This window comes from Rana temporaria, chromosome 7 (genome assembly GCF_905171775.1).
Source record: "Rana temporaria chromosome 7, aRanTem1.1, whole genome shotgun sequence".
Classification (NCBI taxonomy): Eukaryota; Metazoa; Chordata; class Amphibia; order Anura; family Ranidae; genus Rana; species Rana temporaria.
In genome coordinates, this window is record NC_053495.1 from 54380440 (window position 1) to 54400241 (window position 19802).

General features: G+C 43.6%; 1 protein-coding gene across 1 annotated transcript in view; it reads right to left on the reverse strand.

Annotated features, from left to right (window-relative positions):
• STAB1 (stabilin 1) overlaps positions 1-19802 on the reverse strand; it is a 357595-nt gene that overhangs the window by 78640 nt on the left and 259153 nt on the right. Inside the window, exons 52-54 of the mRNA XM_040361004.1 lie at positions 13221-13307; positions 11526-11672; positions 9382-9447 (exon numbers count right to left, since the gene is read on the reverse strand). Coding sequence (XP_040216938.1) covers positions 9382-9447; positions 11526-11672; positions 13221-13307 — 300 coding nt within the window. The remainder of the gene's footprint in view (positions 1-9381; positions 9448-11525; positions 11673-13220; positions 13308-19802) is intronic.

The following is a 19802-nucleotide window of genomic DNA, read 5'->3' on the forward strand; positions in this document are numbered from 1 at the left end:
CAGGAGCTTTAGATGCCCAAGGTTCTAAGTCCTGGGCCCAGGGTCCAGCTCTCTAAAAAGAGAAGCGTTATGGGCAAACCCCATGGCTTTGGGGTCCGGATACTGTCCACTTTAGCACTGAGGCCGTTGGACAGATCCGGTTAGCCTGCCTTGATCCCAAGGATGTGGAGGCAAAGCTAAACCATGACCAACACCTAAGACACTGGCGAAAAAACTGAGGTACTCCTCCTATGGGAGGGGGTTATATAGGGAGGGGCACTTCCTGTTTGAGATTGCCAGTGTCCATCACCTGAAGGTACTCCATATAACCCACATAGTAATGAATATGCCGCTCTGTGTCCCGTGATGTACGAGAAAGAAATCGCAATAAGCGTTTATCGATTGGTTTGCGCAAAATGTATAGCGTTTACAAAATTGGGGATAGTTTTATTGCATTTTTATACATTTTTTTTTTAACTACTAATGCCGGGATCAGCAAATTTTTTCGTGACTGCGACATTATGGCGGACACATCGGACAATTTTGACACATTTTTGGAACCATTGTCATTTTCACAGCAAAAAATGCTATAAAAATGCATTGTTTACTGTGAAAATGACAATTGTAGTTTGGGAGTTAACCACTAGGGGGCGCTGAAGGGGTTAAGTGTGACTTCATATGTGTTTCTAACTGTAGGGGGGGTTGGACGTATAACAGGGAACAGACGATCAATGACAGCGCCACAGTGAAGATCGGGGAAGCTGTGTTTACACACAGCTCTCCCCGGTCTTCAGCTCCGGGGGCCGATCGCGGGACTCCGGCGGCGATCGGGTCCGCGGGTCCCGTGGCCGCGGAGCTTCGGACTGGGTCTCGAAAGCGCGCCGCGTTTCCCCGTGACCCACGGCTGGGCACTTAAAAAGAGGACATACAGGTACGTGCTTGTGCCCAGCCGTGCCATTCTGTCAACGTATATGTGCACGAGGCGATCCTAAAATGGTTAAGAAATTATAAATGATCACTGTTCAGTACACGGACAGATGGCGTGGTTAATGTTAATAAAATAACGAGTCCCCCTTCATAATTATATATATATATATACAGGGCTTTTTTTCTGGGGGAACTTGGGGAACTCAGTTCCACCACCTTTGGCTCAGACCCTTTGGTGCCTGATCTCCACAATCACTTGTAAACACAGAAGTCTGGTTTCTGTGTTTACAAGTGACAGCTCTGCACTCTGTGTGTAACCCCCAAGAACTCTGCACTCTGTATGTAATGCAATCCTGGTATTTAATGCCCCTTTAATACCCTTCTACTGTTTGTGAAATCTGAACGGGGTCATGGTTGAGTTCCTGCACCTATTTTCTGAGAAAAAAATCTCTGTATATATATACACACACACACATAAATATTACAGGAGGACATGGTTACAGTCTTGGGGGGTCTAAACGAGGTAGAAAGAAATTAAAAATCTTCCTCCTTCCCCCTCAGATCCCCAGAGATTCTCTCTTCACTCCCCGATTCTCCACCTCTGAGCTGGTGAATCAGGGAGGTGAATTCTGACACAGATCACCAGTAAGGCGCTGAGATCGCAGCTTCATAAACTGTCCGTTTCCGAGTCGGTCAATGAGGATTCTCTGTGTGCGGAGATCATCGGCGGGAGAACATGTTTAAACAACTTCTCCCGTGATTATCTGTTTCATAAACTGTTTATGGACTGTGATCAGCAGTGATCCTTGGGATCAACGCTGTTCACAGCTAAACAGACACCTAGATGTTGTTTCATTTTTCACATGTACTGCAGAGGAGTGAAGGAGTGTGGGGAATCACTGAGTGAATAGGATTGATCGATCAGCTCACTCTTAACCAAAAGCTCTATCTGACCATACATTGATGTAGGGTCAAATAACTCAGGTGAGAGTAAACCTAAACCACAAAGGAGCGCACTTGCAGAAACGCACTACAGTCCATTTAACATGGTTTCCTATGGGACACGTTCATCTATGCTTTTTTTTTCCAGCCAATGCATTTTTGGAAAGGGTCAGGGACTTTATAAAAGCAAAACGGTGCATTTTTGGTTCAATAGACTTCAATGGAGAAGCTGCAAAAAAGCATGAAGTGCATTTTTGCCACAATTTGCATTTGTAAATCCACCAAAAAACAAATTGGCCAAAAAAAAACATAAAAAACGCAAAGCGAAAAATGCGTCAAAAACGCACCACAAAAAGCACTGCAGAAGCGTATCAAAAGCAAACTGCATAGGTGTGAACCGAGCCTTAGGCCCTGTACACACGACCGGTTCATCCGATGAGAATGGTCCGACGGACCGTTTTCATCGGTCCACCGCGGAAGTGGCCTGATGGTCTGATGTGTGTACACACCATCAGTTCAAAAAACGGTCGGGTCAGAACGCGGTGATGTAAAACACACGACGTGCTGAAAAAAACGAAGTTCAATGCTTCCAAGCATGCGTCGACTTGATTCTGAGCATGCGCGGGTTTTGAACCGATGCTTTTGTGTACTAACCATTGGTTTGGCCCGATCGGTCAGCGGTCCATCGGTTCGATTTTAAAGCAAGTTTTAAAATTTTGGTCCGAAGGACAAAAGACCGATGGGCCGTACACACAGTCGGTTTGGACCGATGAAACTGAACCTCGGTCCATTCTCATCAGTTTTGACCGGTCGTGTGTATGCGGCCTTAAGGGATCACGCTGTTTTATGAGAAGAAGTTTTAGGCCTGGTTCACACCTATACGTTTTTAGTGCTTTTTGCAGATTTGCACTACAGTCCATTCAACATGGTTTCCTATGGAACATGTTCTGCAGTGCAAATCTGCAAAAAGCACTAAAAATGCATAGGTGTGAATCGGGCCTTACTGTTGAAAAGCATTGTAAAAAGAATTCAAACTTAGGCTCCATTCACACTAATGCGCTTTTTGATGCATTTTGCAGAAATGCAGGGACATTTTTTAACATGGTTTCCTATGGAACATGTTCACATTAATGCTTTTTTGTGCCTTTGCATTTTTGGAAAGGGTCAGGGACTTTTTTCCCCGCAAAAAGCAGCGTTTTGCATGTAATAGAATTCAATGGACCCGCATCCAAAACGCAAGTACCGAGTTTTTACCGCGATTTGCATTTTTTTAAACCTGTTTATAGCTGGTTGTTAAAGGAAATGTAAAAAAACTTAAAAATTAAACCCTTCAATACCGGGCTTTTATACCCACCTCAATACCAGGCTTATTCCCGCACCTCTCTTCTACATGTACAAATCATCATTCTTTTGCTAGAAAATTACTCAGAACCCCCCAAACATTATATATGTTTTTTTAGCAGACACTATAAGGAATAAAATGACGATCATTGCAACGTTTTATCTTGCACAGTATTTGCGCAATCAATTTTCAAGCGCCTTTTTTTGGAAAAAAATGGTTTCACTAATTAAAAAATAACAAAACAGTAAAGTTAGCCCAATTTTTTTATAAAATATGAAAGATTATGTTACGCCGAGTAAATAGATACCTAACATGTCACACTTTAAAATTGCGCACACTCATGGAATGGCGCCAAACTTCAGTACTTAAAAATCTCCATAAGCGACGCTTTGAAAATGTTTACAGGTTACCAGTTTAGATTTACAGAGGAGGTCTAGTGCGAGAATTGTTGCTGGCACTCTAACGCACGCGGCGATACCTCACATATGTGGTTTGAACGGCGTTTTTCATATATGGGCGGGACTTACGCGTGCGTTCGCTTCTGCGCGCGAGCTACCATGGACAGGGGCGTTTACATATTTTTTTTATTTTACTTAAAGCGGGGGTTCACCCAAAAAATTTTTTTTTAACATTACATCCAGCATACTAAGCACATTTACTGTATGCAGGTAAAAAATGTTTTCCGTACATACCGTTATATTGTCATTTTGTCTAGGGCTTCCGGGTTCTGACGACTGCGGGACTGGGCGTTCCTATCCTTGGATTACATGATTGACGGCTTGTGAAACAGTTCCCCTGTCGCACAACGCGCGTCACCAGATTTCCGGAAATAGCCGAGCTGCGAGTCGGCACTATACGGCGCCTGCGCCCGCCGTGTAGAGCTGACTGCGCAGGCGCCATATAGTGCCGACTCGCAGCTCGGCTATTTCCGGAAATCTGGTGACGCGCGTTGTGCGACAGGGGAACTGTTTCACAAGCCGTCAATCATGTAATCCAAGGATAGGAACGCCCAGTCCCGCAGTCATCAGAACCCTGAGGCAGGGATAGGAACGTCCAGTCCCGCAGTCATCAGAACCCGGAAGCCCTGGACAAAATCAGAATATAACGGTATGTAAGGAGAAAAAAAAAAGAAGACCTGCATACAGTAAATGTCCTTAGTATGCTGGCTCTAATGTTAGAATTTTGTTTTTAGGGTGAACCCCCGCTTTAATTTTTTTTTTTTTACACTTTTTTTTTTTTTTTTTTATCACTTTTATTCCTATTAAAAGGAATGTAAACATCCCTTGTAATAGTAAAGGTGTGTGACAGGTCCTCTTTATGGTCTTATTGACCCCGCATCTCTCCTCCAGGCTGGAAAGCATGAGATTGTGAAAAAAATTTCACCGATCTCATGCTTACTAGTTGCAATCGCAGCTTTGTTTACTACCGGGTACCCGGCGTGACGTAATCAAATCGCGCCCGGGCCTCTGACGGATATAGAGATGACTGGTGACCATCTGGTCACCAGTCATCTCTATGTTTCCTAGCCTGCGCCGGACGATTCTTTCTCCGGTCCCCAATGGCACGGGAGAGCCCGGAGAAGCACCATATGGCGGCGGGAGGGGGGGGTGTCCCCTCCCGCCGCCTATAAGAACGATCAATCGGCGGAACGGCTGCTATGATCGTTCTTATCGTGCACAGAATCGCCGGGGAAAAGAATGATATCTGAATGATGCCTCTAGCTGCAGGCATTATTCAGATATCACTGCACAAAGCCCAGGACGTCATATGACGTCCACCCGGGATGGGAGATCCCCTCTGTGGACGTCATATGACTATGGGCCAGTAGTGAAGTGATTAATAAAAAAAAAAAGGAAACGCAAATCCCGGTAAAATAGCGATAAAAATGTGTGTCGAAAAACGCAGCAAGCACCGCAAAAAGCAGTGCAAAAATGCTCATACCAGTATCTTCTGGGCCATGCCGGGGCTACTACTTTCCCATGAGAAGAAGGTGGTATTGAACCATGGTCTCAAATTTGTCCCACCCTGCCCCCTGAACAAGTTTGAAACATATATGGACATGAGGTTGAGGAGGAACTGCTCCCTGCAAGGTGATTACCTAAGGGAGGCGGAGTTTCTTAAAACTCATTTCCTGCAGAAGGGATATGCAGCTAAAGATCTTGATTTGGTCATTGCTGATGTTGGCTCAAGAGAAAGAGAGGATTTATTAAACACCAAATATAAAAAATGATGTTGCTGATTTTTCATCCCGTTTTTTGTTTTTCACCACCTATTCAAAATCAGCATTTTTCTATTAGAAAGATCCTTAGAAAACACTGGGCTGTTTTGAAGAATGATAGAATATTAGGTCCTTTACTCACAGAACACCCGAGGGTTACCTACAGAGGTGCACCCCCTCTTAGGCTTCAGATAGCCCCCAATATAATTACACCACAATTAGTTTTTTTGTTATTATTTGTGACAAAAATGTGAGGTTTGCCAAAATAATGGCATTAGGGAGAGAGAATCTCTCCTTTTGGTTCTAATCTTACTGGTCAAACATATAATGTAGATTCTTTCATCACATGTTCAACCAAGAATGTGGTCTATTTGATCACATGCCCTTGCGGCCTACATTATGTAAGTCGCATCATTCACAAATTAGAGACTAGACTCTAGGAGCATTTGGCTAGTATAAGTAAAGGTTTTTTAAACCACAGTCTGCCGAAACGCTGTGCCATAAGAGTCTAAAAGGTATGTTCTTTATGGAAATAAGTTTAATTCTCATTGGAGAGGCAGCCGCACCAGGAGAGAGATCTCAAAGATGTTAACCTGGTGGATTTTTTGTTTAAAATCTTATAGGCCATATGGTTTAACCACTTCAGCCCCAGAAGATTTGGCTGCTCAATGACCAGGCCATTTTTTGCGTTACGGCACTGCGTCACTTTAACTGACAATTGCGCGGTCGTGCGACTCTGTACCCAAACACGTCCTTTTTTTCCCCCACAAATACAGCTTTCTTTTGGTGATATTTGATCACCTCTGTGGTTTTAAATTTAATTTTTTTTTGCGCTATAAACAAAAGAAGAGCGTCAATTTAAAAAAAAAACATTATCTTTAACTTTTTTTTAAATATCCCAATTTAAAAATAAAAAAAAAAATTGCAATAAGCGTATATTGATTGCTTGCACAAAAGTTATAGCGTCTACAAAATAGGGGATAGATCTATGAGATTTTTATTATTCATTTTTTTTCACTAGTAATAGCATCGATCAGTGATTTTTTATCGGAAATGTGAAATTGCGGCGGACAAATCGGACACTTTTGACACATTTTTGGGACCAGTGACATTTATACAGCGATTAGTGCTATAAAAATGCACTGATTACTGTATAAATGACACTGGCAGGGAAGGAGTTAACACTAGGGGGTGATAAATTAATTGTGTTCCCTAATGTGCGTTCTAACTGTAGGGGGGATGGGACTGACTAGGGGAGGAGATTAATCGGTGTTCATACATTGTATGAACACACAATCAGTCTCCTCGTCCGAGAAAATCGGGATTTGTGTGTTTACACACACACACACACACATCCCTGTTCTCGTTCTGTAACGAGCAATCACGGGTGCCCGGCGGTCATCGCGACTTCCGGGCACTCGCATCGGCTCCGCGGAGGCGTCTTAAAGAGCCGATGTACAGCTACAATGGCTTGCGCAGCCAGCCTGCCACAGTATAACTGCGGCGGCTGGTCCGGAAGCGGTTAAACATAGAATGTGATGTAAACGCTTTCATTAGCAACAGTTGAGTTCCAATGTTTTATATTCTTATATATTTCGTATATTACTTTTATTGGCATATTTTTAATTGTTGTATCACTTGTTTCCGGCCACAAGATGGCAGCACTGTTTTATTTTCCAACTGATAAGGCCCTTTATGGAGTCAAGTTCATTTTTAACATAACTTATTTAGAAGTTCTGAAGAGGTTCGCTTTATTTATTTATATATATATGCTGATCTATTCCATTGCACTTCCTTTCACATCTGCACCACTGCTGTACCTCCCTGCTCTTTTGTCCCACCACTGTAACCCCCTTCTCATCTGGCCCAACACTGAATCCCCCCTACTGCTCTTCTGTCCCACCACTGTAACCTCTTGCACATCTGCCCCACCACAGTACCACCCTGCATATCTTCCCCATCACTGTACCCCTCTGCTCTTCTGTCCCACCTCTGTACTCCCTGTACATCTGCTTCACCACTGTATACCCATGCTCCTCTGTCACACCGCTGAACCACATTCTCATCTGTCCTAATGCTGAACCTATTTGTTCATCTGCCCCACCACTGTAACTCCCTTTTTCATCTTCCCCACCACTGTACCTCATGTACATCTGCCTCACCTCTGTACCCTCTGCTCTTTTGCCCCACCTCTGTCTGGACCAGTACATAAAGCAGGGTCCATAAAGACATGGATGAACGAGTTTGGAATGGAGGAACTTGACTGGCCTGCACAGAGTCCTGACCTCAACCCGATAGAACACCTTAGGAATGAATTAGAGCCGAGACTGCGAGCCAGGCCTTCTCATCCAACATAAGTGCCTGGCCTCACAAATGTGCCTCTGGAAGAATGGTCAAAAATTCCCATAGACACTCCTAAACCTTGTGGACAGCCTGCACAGAAGAGTTGAAGCTGTTATAGCTGCAAAGGGTGGGCCAACTCAATATTGAACCTAAGACTTAGACTGGGATGCCATTAACCCTTTCCTGCCAAACATACGCAGATATGCGTCCTCGGCTTTTGGGGGTTATACCGAGAGGAAGCAACGTCATGACCGGGTTACTTGGCTGCTTGGCTGCCAATGGCGCCGGATTTAAAAAAAATACACAGTATTCAGAATCGCAGTTTTCGACAATCTGAATAATTTGAAGTGCAAAAGAGGGATTGGGGGGTCTTTTAGACCCCCGGTCTCTCCATAAAGAGTACCTGTCACTACTTATTACTGTCACAAGGGATGTTTACATCACCCCAAAACGCATACGGAAGTCGCACCCGCATATGTAAACGGTGTTCAAATCACACATGTGAGGCATCGCTGCGTTCGTCAGAGTGAGAGCAATAATTCTAGCCATAGACCTCCTCTGTAACTCTAATCTGGTAACCGTAAAAAAAAATTAAAGCGTCACCTATGGAGATTTTTCGGTACCGTAGTTTGTCGTCATTCCACGAGTGCGTGCAATTATAAAGCATGACATGTTTGGTATCTATTTACTCGGCATAACATCATCTTTCACAAAAACATTGGGCTAACTTTACTTTAAATTTTTTTTTTAATTCATGAAAGTTAATTTTTCCAAAAAAGTTGCTTTTAAAACACTTCTGCACAAATACCTTGTGACATAAAATATTGCAACAATCGCCATTTTATTCTCTAGATTCTCTGCTAAAAAAAAAAATATATATATATATATATATATATATATATATATATATATATATATATATTTGGGGGCTCCAAGTAATTTTCTAGAAAAAAATATGGATTTTAACGTGTAAACACCAAATGTCAGAAATAGGCTTAGTCATCTAAGGGTTAAAGTTCATGTGCGTGTAAAGGCAGGTGTCCCAATACTTTTGGTAATATAGTGTACTTTGTTCCTTTTTTTCCCTATAGATTGCATAAAAATGATTTGTGCAGGTCAATATTGCCAAGAAAAAAGAAAAAAAACTTATTTGTACCAAAAAAATAATCTGATATACAAATTACTTTGTGATTTCTAGCACTGACAACGTTATTGACGAATCAATAGGCCTTTAGCTGAAATTTAAGAAATTGGTCTGGTCCATTAGGGATATACAGGTATGAGAGCTGAGGTGGATAAGAACACAGTTGTGTCCCCTCGCTAACCCCAGCCTGATGACTGGTCAGTGAAAGAGCAGCAGTACCCCGATGAGGACATTCCTCTGGCCACTATGCTCTCTCCTCATATCAACAAATTTTCCTGTCAACACATTTGCATTCAGCACATCTGACTGGCTCCTAGTCCTGTCCTTCCATCTGTCTGTACTGATAATCCATGATATGCTGTGACCTCAAGAAAATATAAGAGTAAAAAAATAAATAAAGGTAAAAGAAGAGATTTTGCCCAAGTCTGCTCATTGAAGCCTAATAGTTTATTTCCTTGTGCAGTTAGGAACAGCAGATTAACTCACCCGATCAACTGTTCCAGAAGGGCAAGATCGCTCCATGCCACACCATGAACAAGCGTCACGTTGGCTCTGTAAAAGAGAGTGAATGTTACTTTTACCTGCCTGAAATACAATTTTAATTCACATGTAATATACAATTAGGAGCTCAGTGATATTATTCAGTGTAATTATCATTTTGGTGTTCTAATCTAATAAATAAATCATTGATTGTTTTTTTAATACAATTTTGATTGCTTTTGAACAATTCTGTAGAGTTGAATACAAAATGAAACCATGCCAACTGTTTTATGTATTGAGCATCTGATTCATTTTGAAATAAATTCATTGGCGTCAATATTTTCACACAAACATTTAAAATTGATGTAGACAAATGTATAATTTTCTGTGCATTGAACAGTAAAACATATTGAAAACTATTGCAGGGCCCTATATATTTTCTATCACCCCACCATGGACATGTTTCAATGGTTTTGCTCCAGCTATCCGATTTTCCTCCCACAGCCTATATGCATGCTACTTGGTTAACTGCCTTGCGTCCAAACTAGTTTAGTGTGTGTGTCTCTATGAAAGTAATAGGGACATTAGATTGTTAGCTTCTGTGTGAAAGAAATTCCTGGAAAATGTGTATGTTTATGTAAAGCACTATATAAAAGCTGTGGTATGCTTTACAAATCTGCTTAGTGCTCTGCTTGTTTTGCCATTTAGAAGAAAGCAGCGTCTGGGAGAATGCCCTAATCACTGGCAATACCGATAGGCTAATTTCCATAGGAGGTAAACAGATTGGTTCTGCGGGGGCAACTCTCTGGAACCAAACCCCGCTTACCATTCGCATCTCCCCAAGCCTATATACGTTTAGGAAAAAGCTCAAGACCTGGCTATTTTTCCAAGCATTCCAACCCTGGGTCAATCTACCTCTGTTCACCCATTCGCTGACTTCTAAATCTTTCTTTCTCTCTCCCTTCTCTCTTCTTCTTCTCTTTTTTTCTCTATCTCCTCCTCTGCTCTGCAGCAGTTGCGTTTATTTATGCTACCCTCGCCAGAACATCTGGGCAATCTGTCATAAAGGGCCAGATTCACAGAGGAAATACGCCGGAGTATCTACTGATACTCCGGCGTATTTTCAAATTTACTGCGTCGTATCTTTATTTGTAATTCACAAAAAAGATACGACGGCTTTTGGCTAAGATCCGACAGGCGTACGGCTTCGTACGCCTTCGGATCGTAGGTGTAATTTTCCGGCGGCCGCTGGGTGGAGTTCACGTCGTTTTCCAGCGTCGGGTATGCAAATTAGCTGATTACGGCGATCCACGAAGATACACGCGATCGTCGCAATCTCTTACGTCGTCGCTAGTCGGTTTTTCACGGCGCAAACTTAGGCATGCTTTTTCATGGCTTATATTTAGAACAGCCATGTTAAAGTATGGCCGTCGTTCCCGTGTCGAATTTCAATTTTTTTTTTTGCGTAAGACGTCCGGGAATACGAAACGACGTAACGCATGTCGCCATTCAAAAAATACGTCGGGGCGCCGTAATTTCGCGCAAAGCACGTCGGGAAATTTCCTAACGGAGCATGCGCAGAACGTTCGGCGCGGGAACAGGCCTAATTTAAATGGTACGCGCCCCATTTGAATTAGGCAGGCTTGCGCCGGACGGCTTTACGTTACACCGCTATAAGTTTACACGCAAGTGCTTGGTGAATCAGGCACTTGCGCTGAAAACTTGCGGCAGTGTAACATAAAGATGATACGTTACGTCGCCGCAGATATATGTGAATCTGGCCCAAAGTGCATTGGCACCACCTACTGGTGGTAGATGTGCGCTTCACAAACAAATAGTAATAATAATAATAATGATGGCAATGCCTGCGGATGTGTGGGACCAATCTCCTCGTGCAAGGACTCTGTGCTAAAAATGTAATACTTTTTCCCATTATGGCCATGGGGCCTCATGTCTAAGTTTTGCCTAAGGCCTCACAAAGCCTAGAGCCGCCTCTGGACAGCTCAGACTCCAAGCCTGATTTTTATAACAAAACTGCAATGTCCAGATGATAGCAGTATCCACTCTCCATTAAAAAAAGCCCCTCAGGGATTAATTTAACAACAAATGTTAGGATCAGAGGTTTAGTTTAACTGTTAGAGTCAACTTACCGCAGCTTTTTCCACAGCATACTCGTCGCACCGCGCTCCAATATTAGGAGGCTCAAGCAACTGGTCAATCCCATGGGCGATCCCCTCAGTGAATTCCAGGTCCCGCTGAATAATCCTAGCATTGTTTTCATTTAACAAAATATCCCCCTGGACAGAACAGATAGTAAAAAACAGAAAAACATCAGTCCATCCTCTCCTAATTAATTCAACCGCTTCAATACAGGGCATTTTTACCCCCTTCCTGCCCAGACCAATTTTTAGTTTTCAGCGCTGTCGCACTTTGAATGACAATTGCGCAGTCATACAACACTGTACCCAAATGAAATCTTTATATTTTTCCCACCCACAAATAGAGCTTTCTTTTGGTGGTATTTGATCACCTTTGCGGTTTTTATTGTTTGCGCTATAAACAAAAGAATAGCGTCAATTTAAAAAAAAAAAAAACACAATATTTTTTACTTCTTGATTTAATAAATATCACAAATTAAAAAAAATATATGTTTTTCCTCAGTTTAGACCGATACGTATTCTTCTACATATTTTTGGTAAAAAAAAAAAAAAAAAATCGCAATAAGCGTTTATTGATTGGTTTGCGCAAATGTTATAGCATCTACAAAATAAGGGATAGATTTATGGAATTTTTTTTTTTTTTTACTAGTAATGGCGGCGATCTGCGATTTTTATTGTGACCGTTACATTTCGACAGACACATCGGACACTTTGGACACGTTTTTTTGGGACCATTCACATTTATGCAGCGATTAGTGCTATAAAACTGCACTGATTACTGTGTAAATGTTACTGGCAAGGAAGGGGTTAACACTAGGGAACGATCAAGGGGTTAAATATGTTCCCTAGTGAGGGATTCTAACTGTAGGGGGAGGGGACTCACAAGGGGAGGAGACCAATGTGTGTTCCTCTGTACTGGGAACACACAACGGTCTCCTCTCCTCTGACGTCCACCTGGAGGGAGGGTTCCCGCCGACGTCATTTTACAATGACTCGGTAGGAAAGGGGTTAAAGTAGAACTAAAGGCAAAACTTAATTTCTTTTTGTTGGTAGAATAAGAGGGCTATAACCATTTTGCCATCTGTGCCCCATTGTAAAGATTTCCCTTCACTTCCTGTCCCATATTCAAAACAAGAACTGAGAGGAAATACCTCCAATCTAGGGAAATCCCTGGTTGCCACCAGGGTCACCAAACTAGGGTTTCCCATTGGAAGATTTTCCCTCTATTCCTTTCCTGGGAACAACTTGGGTTTTTCCTTTACTCGCAATTTCAGCAACAACAATAAACATGACAAATAGAGAGGGTGTATCTCCCTAATGGGGGCACAGGCAGCAATAAAGATCTGACATGTGTTCTAATCCTTCTCCATGCAATCTAAAACAATATAAAAATAAGTGTCTTTAGTTACGCTTTAAGGCCAAGTTCAACTAATGCTGTAAAATTTTATGAGTAGTTTGGTGTGTGAATTCCATTCTGAGGAAAATGTATTGGATTCCATCAACCCACTTCCTCTGGCTTCCTCTGGCCAATTTAGTTGCAGAAATTGAATTTAGGTTACACATGGTAGTCCAACCACCACCCCATTATTTCTAATATCCATTTGTGGGTGGACTGACCTTTATATAAAAAAATTAATGTAATTTTTCATTATAAAAAAAATACATAGTAAAAGGAAGGATACTCACAATACTGGTTGCACTGCATTGAAAGGAAACTGTGGAGCCATGCAGTGTCCTAAGTGATTTGGCTTCGGGTAAGCTTGCTGCAGCAATCTGGAATGAAACACCATATATAAGTTGACAGGGATATCTTGTTTATCCAGGCATTGAGGGCATGCATGCAGAAAAATTTGCAAACTTCTGTAAACTCCCCAAATGGCCATTCTAATTGGCTCTTCCCTTGGCACTCTTGTACAAGGAGCAATATTGTTCAAAGTTCAATATTGTCTAAAGATTAATGTATACATGAAAGTAGGTTATGTAAGTACACTAGTAGATCTTTGGGCCAGATTCACAGTGGAGATACGACGGCGTATCTGCTGATACGCCGTCGTATTTCTGTTTCTATCTATGCGACTGATTCATAGAATCAGTTACGCATAGATAGCCATAAGATCCGACAGATGCAATACCGCGGCCGCCGCTGGGGGGAGTTTGCGTCGTAAACCAGCGTCGGGTATGCAAATTAGGAGTTACGGCGATTCCCGACGGTCGCCGCTAGTCTAGTTTCCCATCGCAAAGTTAGTCGTTTTTTTTGGTGCCTTAACTTTACACAGCAATCGTATTGCTGTATAAAGTATGGCCGTCATTCCCGCGTCGAAATTTAAAAAATAACGTAGTTTGTGTAAGCCGTCTGGGAATACGGAATTACGCTACACGCATCACCGTTCGAAAAAATTACGTCACGGCGGGAGTTCGGAAACGGAGCATGCGCGGTAGGTCCGGCGAGGGAGCGCGCCTAATTTAAATGGCACACGCCCATTTAAATTGGTCCGCCTTGCGCCGGAGGCCACCGGCGTAGGTTTTCATCGCAAGTGCTTGGTGAATCAGGCACTTGCGATGAAAAATTGCGGTGGTGTAACGTATCTACGATACGTTACGCCGCCGCTGCCCTACGTGAATCTGGCCCTTTGTACTTTACATAAAATCAGTTTCTTGGAGCTTGAAGGACACAAGATTCAGAGACAATTGGGCAATACTGACACCAACATGAGAATTTGGACACTAGAAACAAAAAAAGACAGTGGTCTGTCTGCCAGAATTTTTATGAGTTGGATGGCTCTTGTAGAGCCCAAGTTTGATGGCAGAAAGTCAGATGTTTTTCTTATAGGGCAGTTCTCCATTATTAGACCAATATAGTACAAGCGATATGTTGGTTCCAGAACTGACTGCTGAAGGTTCAGGATCCAACAAAACCTTCAATCTGCATCACGTTGTTGGTTAGAACCAGTACCGACTAATCCCTCAATAGGAGATCATCCAGATATCCCAAATTGGGAAAGCCCTGGGAACATAACAAGGCTAGAAAAAAGACCAGTACCTTGTGGAAAACTCAGGGCACACAAGACAGATCAAACGGTAGAGCCACAAACTGTAGTGTGGAGTACCCACAGCAAAATAAAGGTACCTTTGGTGTGCTGGAAAGATAGGGACATAAAGTACGTATCCACAGAGGCTATAAAGTCTCCCTGATATCAGACCTGGTGGATTCCAGGCAACATTTTTGGACCCGAATGAACATATTTAGGCCCTCAGATCCAAGATGGGGAAAATACCCCCCTTAAGGATTGAGAACTGTAAAGATCAGAATTAAAAAATGTTTTACTGTTAGAACCATGGCAAGAATGCCTTGATCTAAAATATCTGCAAAAGTAGCATGACGTCATGCTGGTCTGTGCAGGGACACAGGAAAGATGGAAAACATGAAGCTGGGAGCAGACAAATGGTCAGAACCCTAGCTTGTAGCCCCTGGAAGTCACACTCCTTATCCACGCTGATAACCTTTGCTGACACCTTGTGAAGAAGCGTAACAGATGTCCCCCCCCCCCCCGCTTTAGAAAGTAATGCCAAAGAGAACTTGTCTGCAGGTTTGGGTAAGGTGACCAGATTTTTTAAATGAAATCCAGGGACATTTTTTTTTACCAGTATTGGCGGCAATCAGCAACTCTCTGCCCGTCGCCGCCGTCCGCCTCACAGCCTGTCAAGTCTTACTCTCCGGGCCCCGGCTACTACTGGGTGGGGTGCGGACGAAGATCACTCCACCAGGGAAGGCAAGGAGATAAGCAGGCAGGCGGCTGGCCAGGCCTTGAGCAGCACATGATCATCAGAAAGGGGCAAAGATAATGGAAAAAAATACACCCCCCCAAGCTAGTAGAGTGGGGGTGTGTAATTCTGATTTTTTTTTTTAATTCTGCACTGACTGTCTTTGAAATTGCCACAGCCCCTGTTCAAATCCAATCCAGGGACAAAACCGGGGACGTCTGGTCACCCTAGGTTTGGGGATATAGAGGCCCAAGTTTTGCAAGTAAACAGAGTCCCTTGCTTGCACCTGACCTTGGAGGCTGAAGCTGGAGAACAAAAGGAACACTTGGCCTTCGAGAAAGGGGGTTTGTTCCCAGCTTGAGGCTTAGGCCTCCTCTGCTGGGGCAAATCAGTATATTTATCTGAGTGATATTTTTTTTATGAGGATGTTCAAAGCAGTTCCAGAGATGTTCATTGTCAGAAGGTATGCACTACAGATTATTTTTCCATGTCTTTTCTGCAGACAAACATTTAGTTTCAATGTTTTTATTAACATTTTCACATTAGGTATGAAAAATAACAAGATATTAAATTATTATATAATTTGCACAGTACAGGATGCTCGTTTGTCGATGAAAAGACAATGGGTACTTTTTATTGGTATAGAGATGGTACTCATCAAGCTCTTTATTAAACAAAGAAGATGGAAGGTGGGGAGAAGGAAAAAGGCCTAGTTAGACTTACCGGTGACGGTATTTCTAAGAGCCTTTCAGGACAACCTTGGAGAGAGCGCAGCTCCGCCCATTTTTCAGGAAACACACATGATCCTTTAAGATCCCTCCTCTTCCACCATGGCCTCAGTTATTGTGGTCTCCGACAACTGGAAAACAAAGCACAGAAGAACCACGACAAACCATGATAGACATTTAAAACATACTCTTATTCAAATATCTAGGGAGGGAAAATAGCGGTTGTCCTGAAAGGCTCTTAGAAATACCGTCACCGGTAAGTCTAACTAGGCCTTTCTCTTATCGCCTTTCAGGGCAACCTTGGAGAGGATAACCGAGTAACTTACCCTAGGGTGGGACCACTGCTTGCAGTACCTTCCTACCGAAGGCTTGCTCCGCAGCGGACAGTAAGTCTAGCCTGTAGTGCCGCAGAAAGGTCGAATAGCTGGACCATGTAGCTGCCTTGCAGATCTGGTCAGGCGTAGCACCGGCTCTTTCGGCCCAGGAAACTGCCGTAGATCTTGTTGAATGGGCCGTGATCCCCGTAGGAGGCACCTCTCCTTTGGCTTGATAACTCTCTACGATGGCTTGTTTGAGCCACCTACCTAACGTGCTTTTGGAAGCCTTTTCTCCTTTCCTTGTGCCTGAGAATATTATAAACAAGGCGTTCGACTTCCTGAATTCCTTGGTGACCGAGAGGTATTGAAGTACACATCTTCTTACGTCGAGAGTATGAAAGGTTTCTTCCCCTGCATTAGAGGGAGCTGAACAAAAGGTAGGAAGGATTATTTCCTGAGACCTGTGAAAGGTTGATGAGACCTTAGGAAGGAAGGCTGGGTCTGTTCGAAGAATTATCCTGTCCGGAAAAATTCTTAAATAAGGCTCTGTAACTGCCAAAGCCTGGATTTCACTGACCCTTCTTGCGGTCGTGATGGCCACCAAAAAAATAGTTTTTAGTACTAAATTTTTCAAAGAAATATGCCCTATGGGTTCAAACGGAGCCACCGTGAGACCCTGCAACACAGTTGATAAATCCCAACTGGGAAAGGCTTTAAAGGCTACCGGTCTACTTCGACCCAGTGCCTTAAAAAATCTTGAAATTAAATGTTCCTTAGATAAAGTTTTTTCTAAATAAACTGAAAGAGCTGCCACTTGCGTCCTTAGGGTGCTAATTGCTAACCCTTTCTCCATTCCTGCATGAAGAAATTCCACAACTGAAATGACGCTATTAACCTGAAAATTCTTGGACGTACACCAGGAATTGAACTTTCTCCAAACCTTGAGGTAAATTGCTCTGGTTACACTTTTCCTACTGTCTAGTAGAGTTTTTATCACTTTATCAGAGAGTCCCTTTGATCTTAAAAGGTCTTCTTCAGAAACCAGGCCGTCAACTGTAAACGTTCCACTTACGGATGGTTCACAGGACCCTGAGACAGTAGGTCTTTCCTGAGTGGTAGTTTCCACGGTGGTTTTGTGGTTAAATTCTGAAGTGATGCAAACCACGGTCTTTTTGGCCAGTAGGGAGTGATTAAGATCAGACTGGCTTTTTCTTCCCTGAACTTTCTTAGGACTAGTGGTATTAGTGTGAACGGGGGGAAGGCGTAGCACAGCTGGTAGTGCCACCGCTGGGCCAGAGCGTCTATGGCCACTGCCTGGTCTTCTCTGTGAAGGGAGAAGAATTTCCGTACTTTCGCATTTCGTTGGTTGGCGAACAGGTCTATCTGTGATTGACCCCATTCCTGAGTGATTGCTGTGAAAACCTCCGTGTTTAAGCTCCATTCTGCCTCCACTATGCGTCTCCTGCTTAGCAGGTCCGCTAACAGGTTTTGAGACCCTTTTAGGTGTATCGCTGACAGGGATGCTAAATTTAGTTCTGCCCAAGACAGCAGATGGTTGGCCAGCTGCATAAGACCTCTGCTTCTGGTTCCCCCCTGCTTGAGGACATACGCCACAGCTGTGGTGTTGTCCGACAGGACCTGCACGTGGTGACCCTTCACTATCTGATGAAATGCCTGAAGCCCCAGGAATATAGCCCTCAATTCTCTCCAGTTTGAAGACCTTCTGGTTTCTGGTTTGGACCAGGTGCCTTGAGCAGTCTGTCCCTCTAGATGGGCTCCCCAACCCCAGGAACTCACGTCTGTTGTTAGGCGCTTTTCTACCGGAAAGACCCAGGGAAGACCCTTGGTTAAATTGACGGGATTTCTCCACCACCAGAGTGCTCTTTTTACGTTTGATGTCAATCTGATACGCTTCTCTAGTGACTCCTGGTGTGACCAGGATTGAAGAATGCTCCTCTGGAGAGGACGAGAATGCAACCTCGCCCATGGAACTGCTGGTATTGAGGCTGTGAGTAGCCCCAGGACTGCCATTGCTGTCCTGACTGACACCCCTAGGTTTGTCTGGACCTGAGCTACCGCACCCAAAACTTTCTCTATCTTCTCCTGGGGTAAAAAGACTTTCTGAAGGATTGAATTTATAGTATATCCCAGAAACCTTGTCTCTTGGGAGGGTACCAGGTTTGATTTCTCGCGGTTTAGTAACCAACCTAGACCTCCGAGATGAACCTGCGACACCAGAAGGTTCGTCGCAACTTGATCCCGAGAGTCCGCGAAGAACAGCAGGTCGTCCAAGTATGGGACGACCGAAATCCCTTTCAGCTTCAGTGGTTCCAAGGCCTCCGCCATGATCTTCGCGAAGACCCTGGGGGAGGAGGAAAGCCCGAAGGGGAGGGCCCTGAACTGAAGATGCCATACCCTGGACCCCAGGTTCACCGCCAGCCTGAGATATTGCTGGGAAGCTTGGGCAATCGGGACGTGTAAGTAGGCATCCCTGAGGTCCAGAGATGTCATGAAGCAACCGGGGGTCAGTAATTTTGTAATGGAGTAGATGGTATCCATACGAAAGTGTTTGTATCTGATCGACTTGTTCAAAACCTTCAAGTTTAGGATCAGTCGAAACTTGCCCAAGGGCTTCTTTACCAAAAAAATTTGGGAATAGAAGCCCTGGCCCTCCTGATGTTTTGGGACTTGAACTACAACTCCCTGAGTCATCAGATCCTGAAGTAGGATCGTCATTGCGGAAGCTTTTTCTTTGTCCCGTGGAAGGGCTGTGACATAGAACCTTCTCGGGGGACACTCTGAAAATTCCAGACTGTACCCCTCCGTGATGATTCTTTCCACAAAGGGGCTTATGGGCATCTGCTTCCACTGTAGGAGAAAGGCAGACAACCTTCCTCCTACCGGAAGCAGATCGTCACTTACTTTTGGTAGCCTGATCTGAGGGGTTTTTGAAAAGGATACCTCCTCTACCTCTTTGGGACCCCCAACCTCTTTTATTTTCTTCCTTTTTCTTATGGGATTGCTGAAAAGGACGAAAATTCTTTTTGGGGTTCTGACCCTTTTTAGGGGGAAAAGCCTTTTTCTTATCGGCCGTTCTGTCCAGTACCTTTTCCAGGTCCTGACCGAACAAAAGGTCCCCTGAGAAAGGTAAACCACAAAGTTTAACTTTAGAGGGTATATCACCCGACCAGGTTTTTAACCATACCGCTCGCCTGACAGAGTTTACCAAGGCTGCTGACCTTGCAGCCATTTTAATGGACTCAGCAGATGCATCTGCCATATATTTGATGGCTTTCAAAATTAAGGGAAAGGACTCCAACAGATCCTTTCTAGGGGTGCCTGCCTCTACGTGATTTTGTAATTTTTCAACCCAGCATTCCAGATTGCGGGCGACCACTGTGGCGGCCATGGCTGGTTTCAGACTGGTTGAAACTGAATCCCAGGCCTTTTTGAGGAGGGAA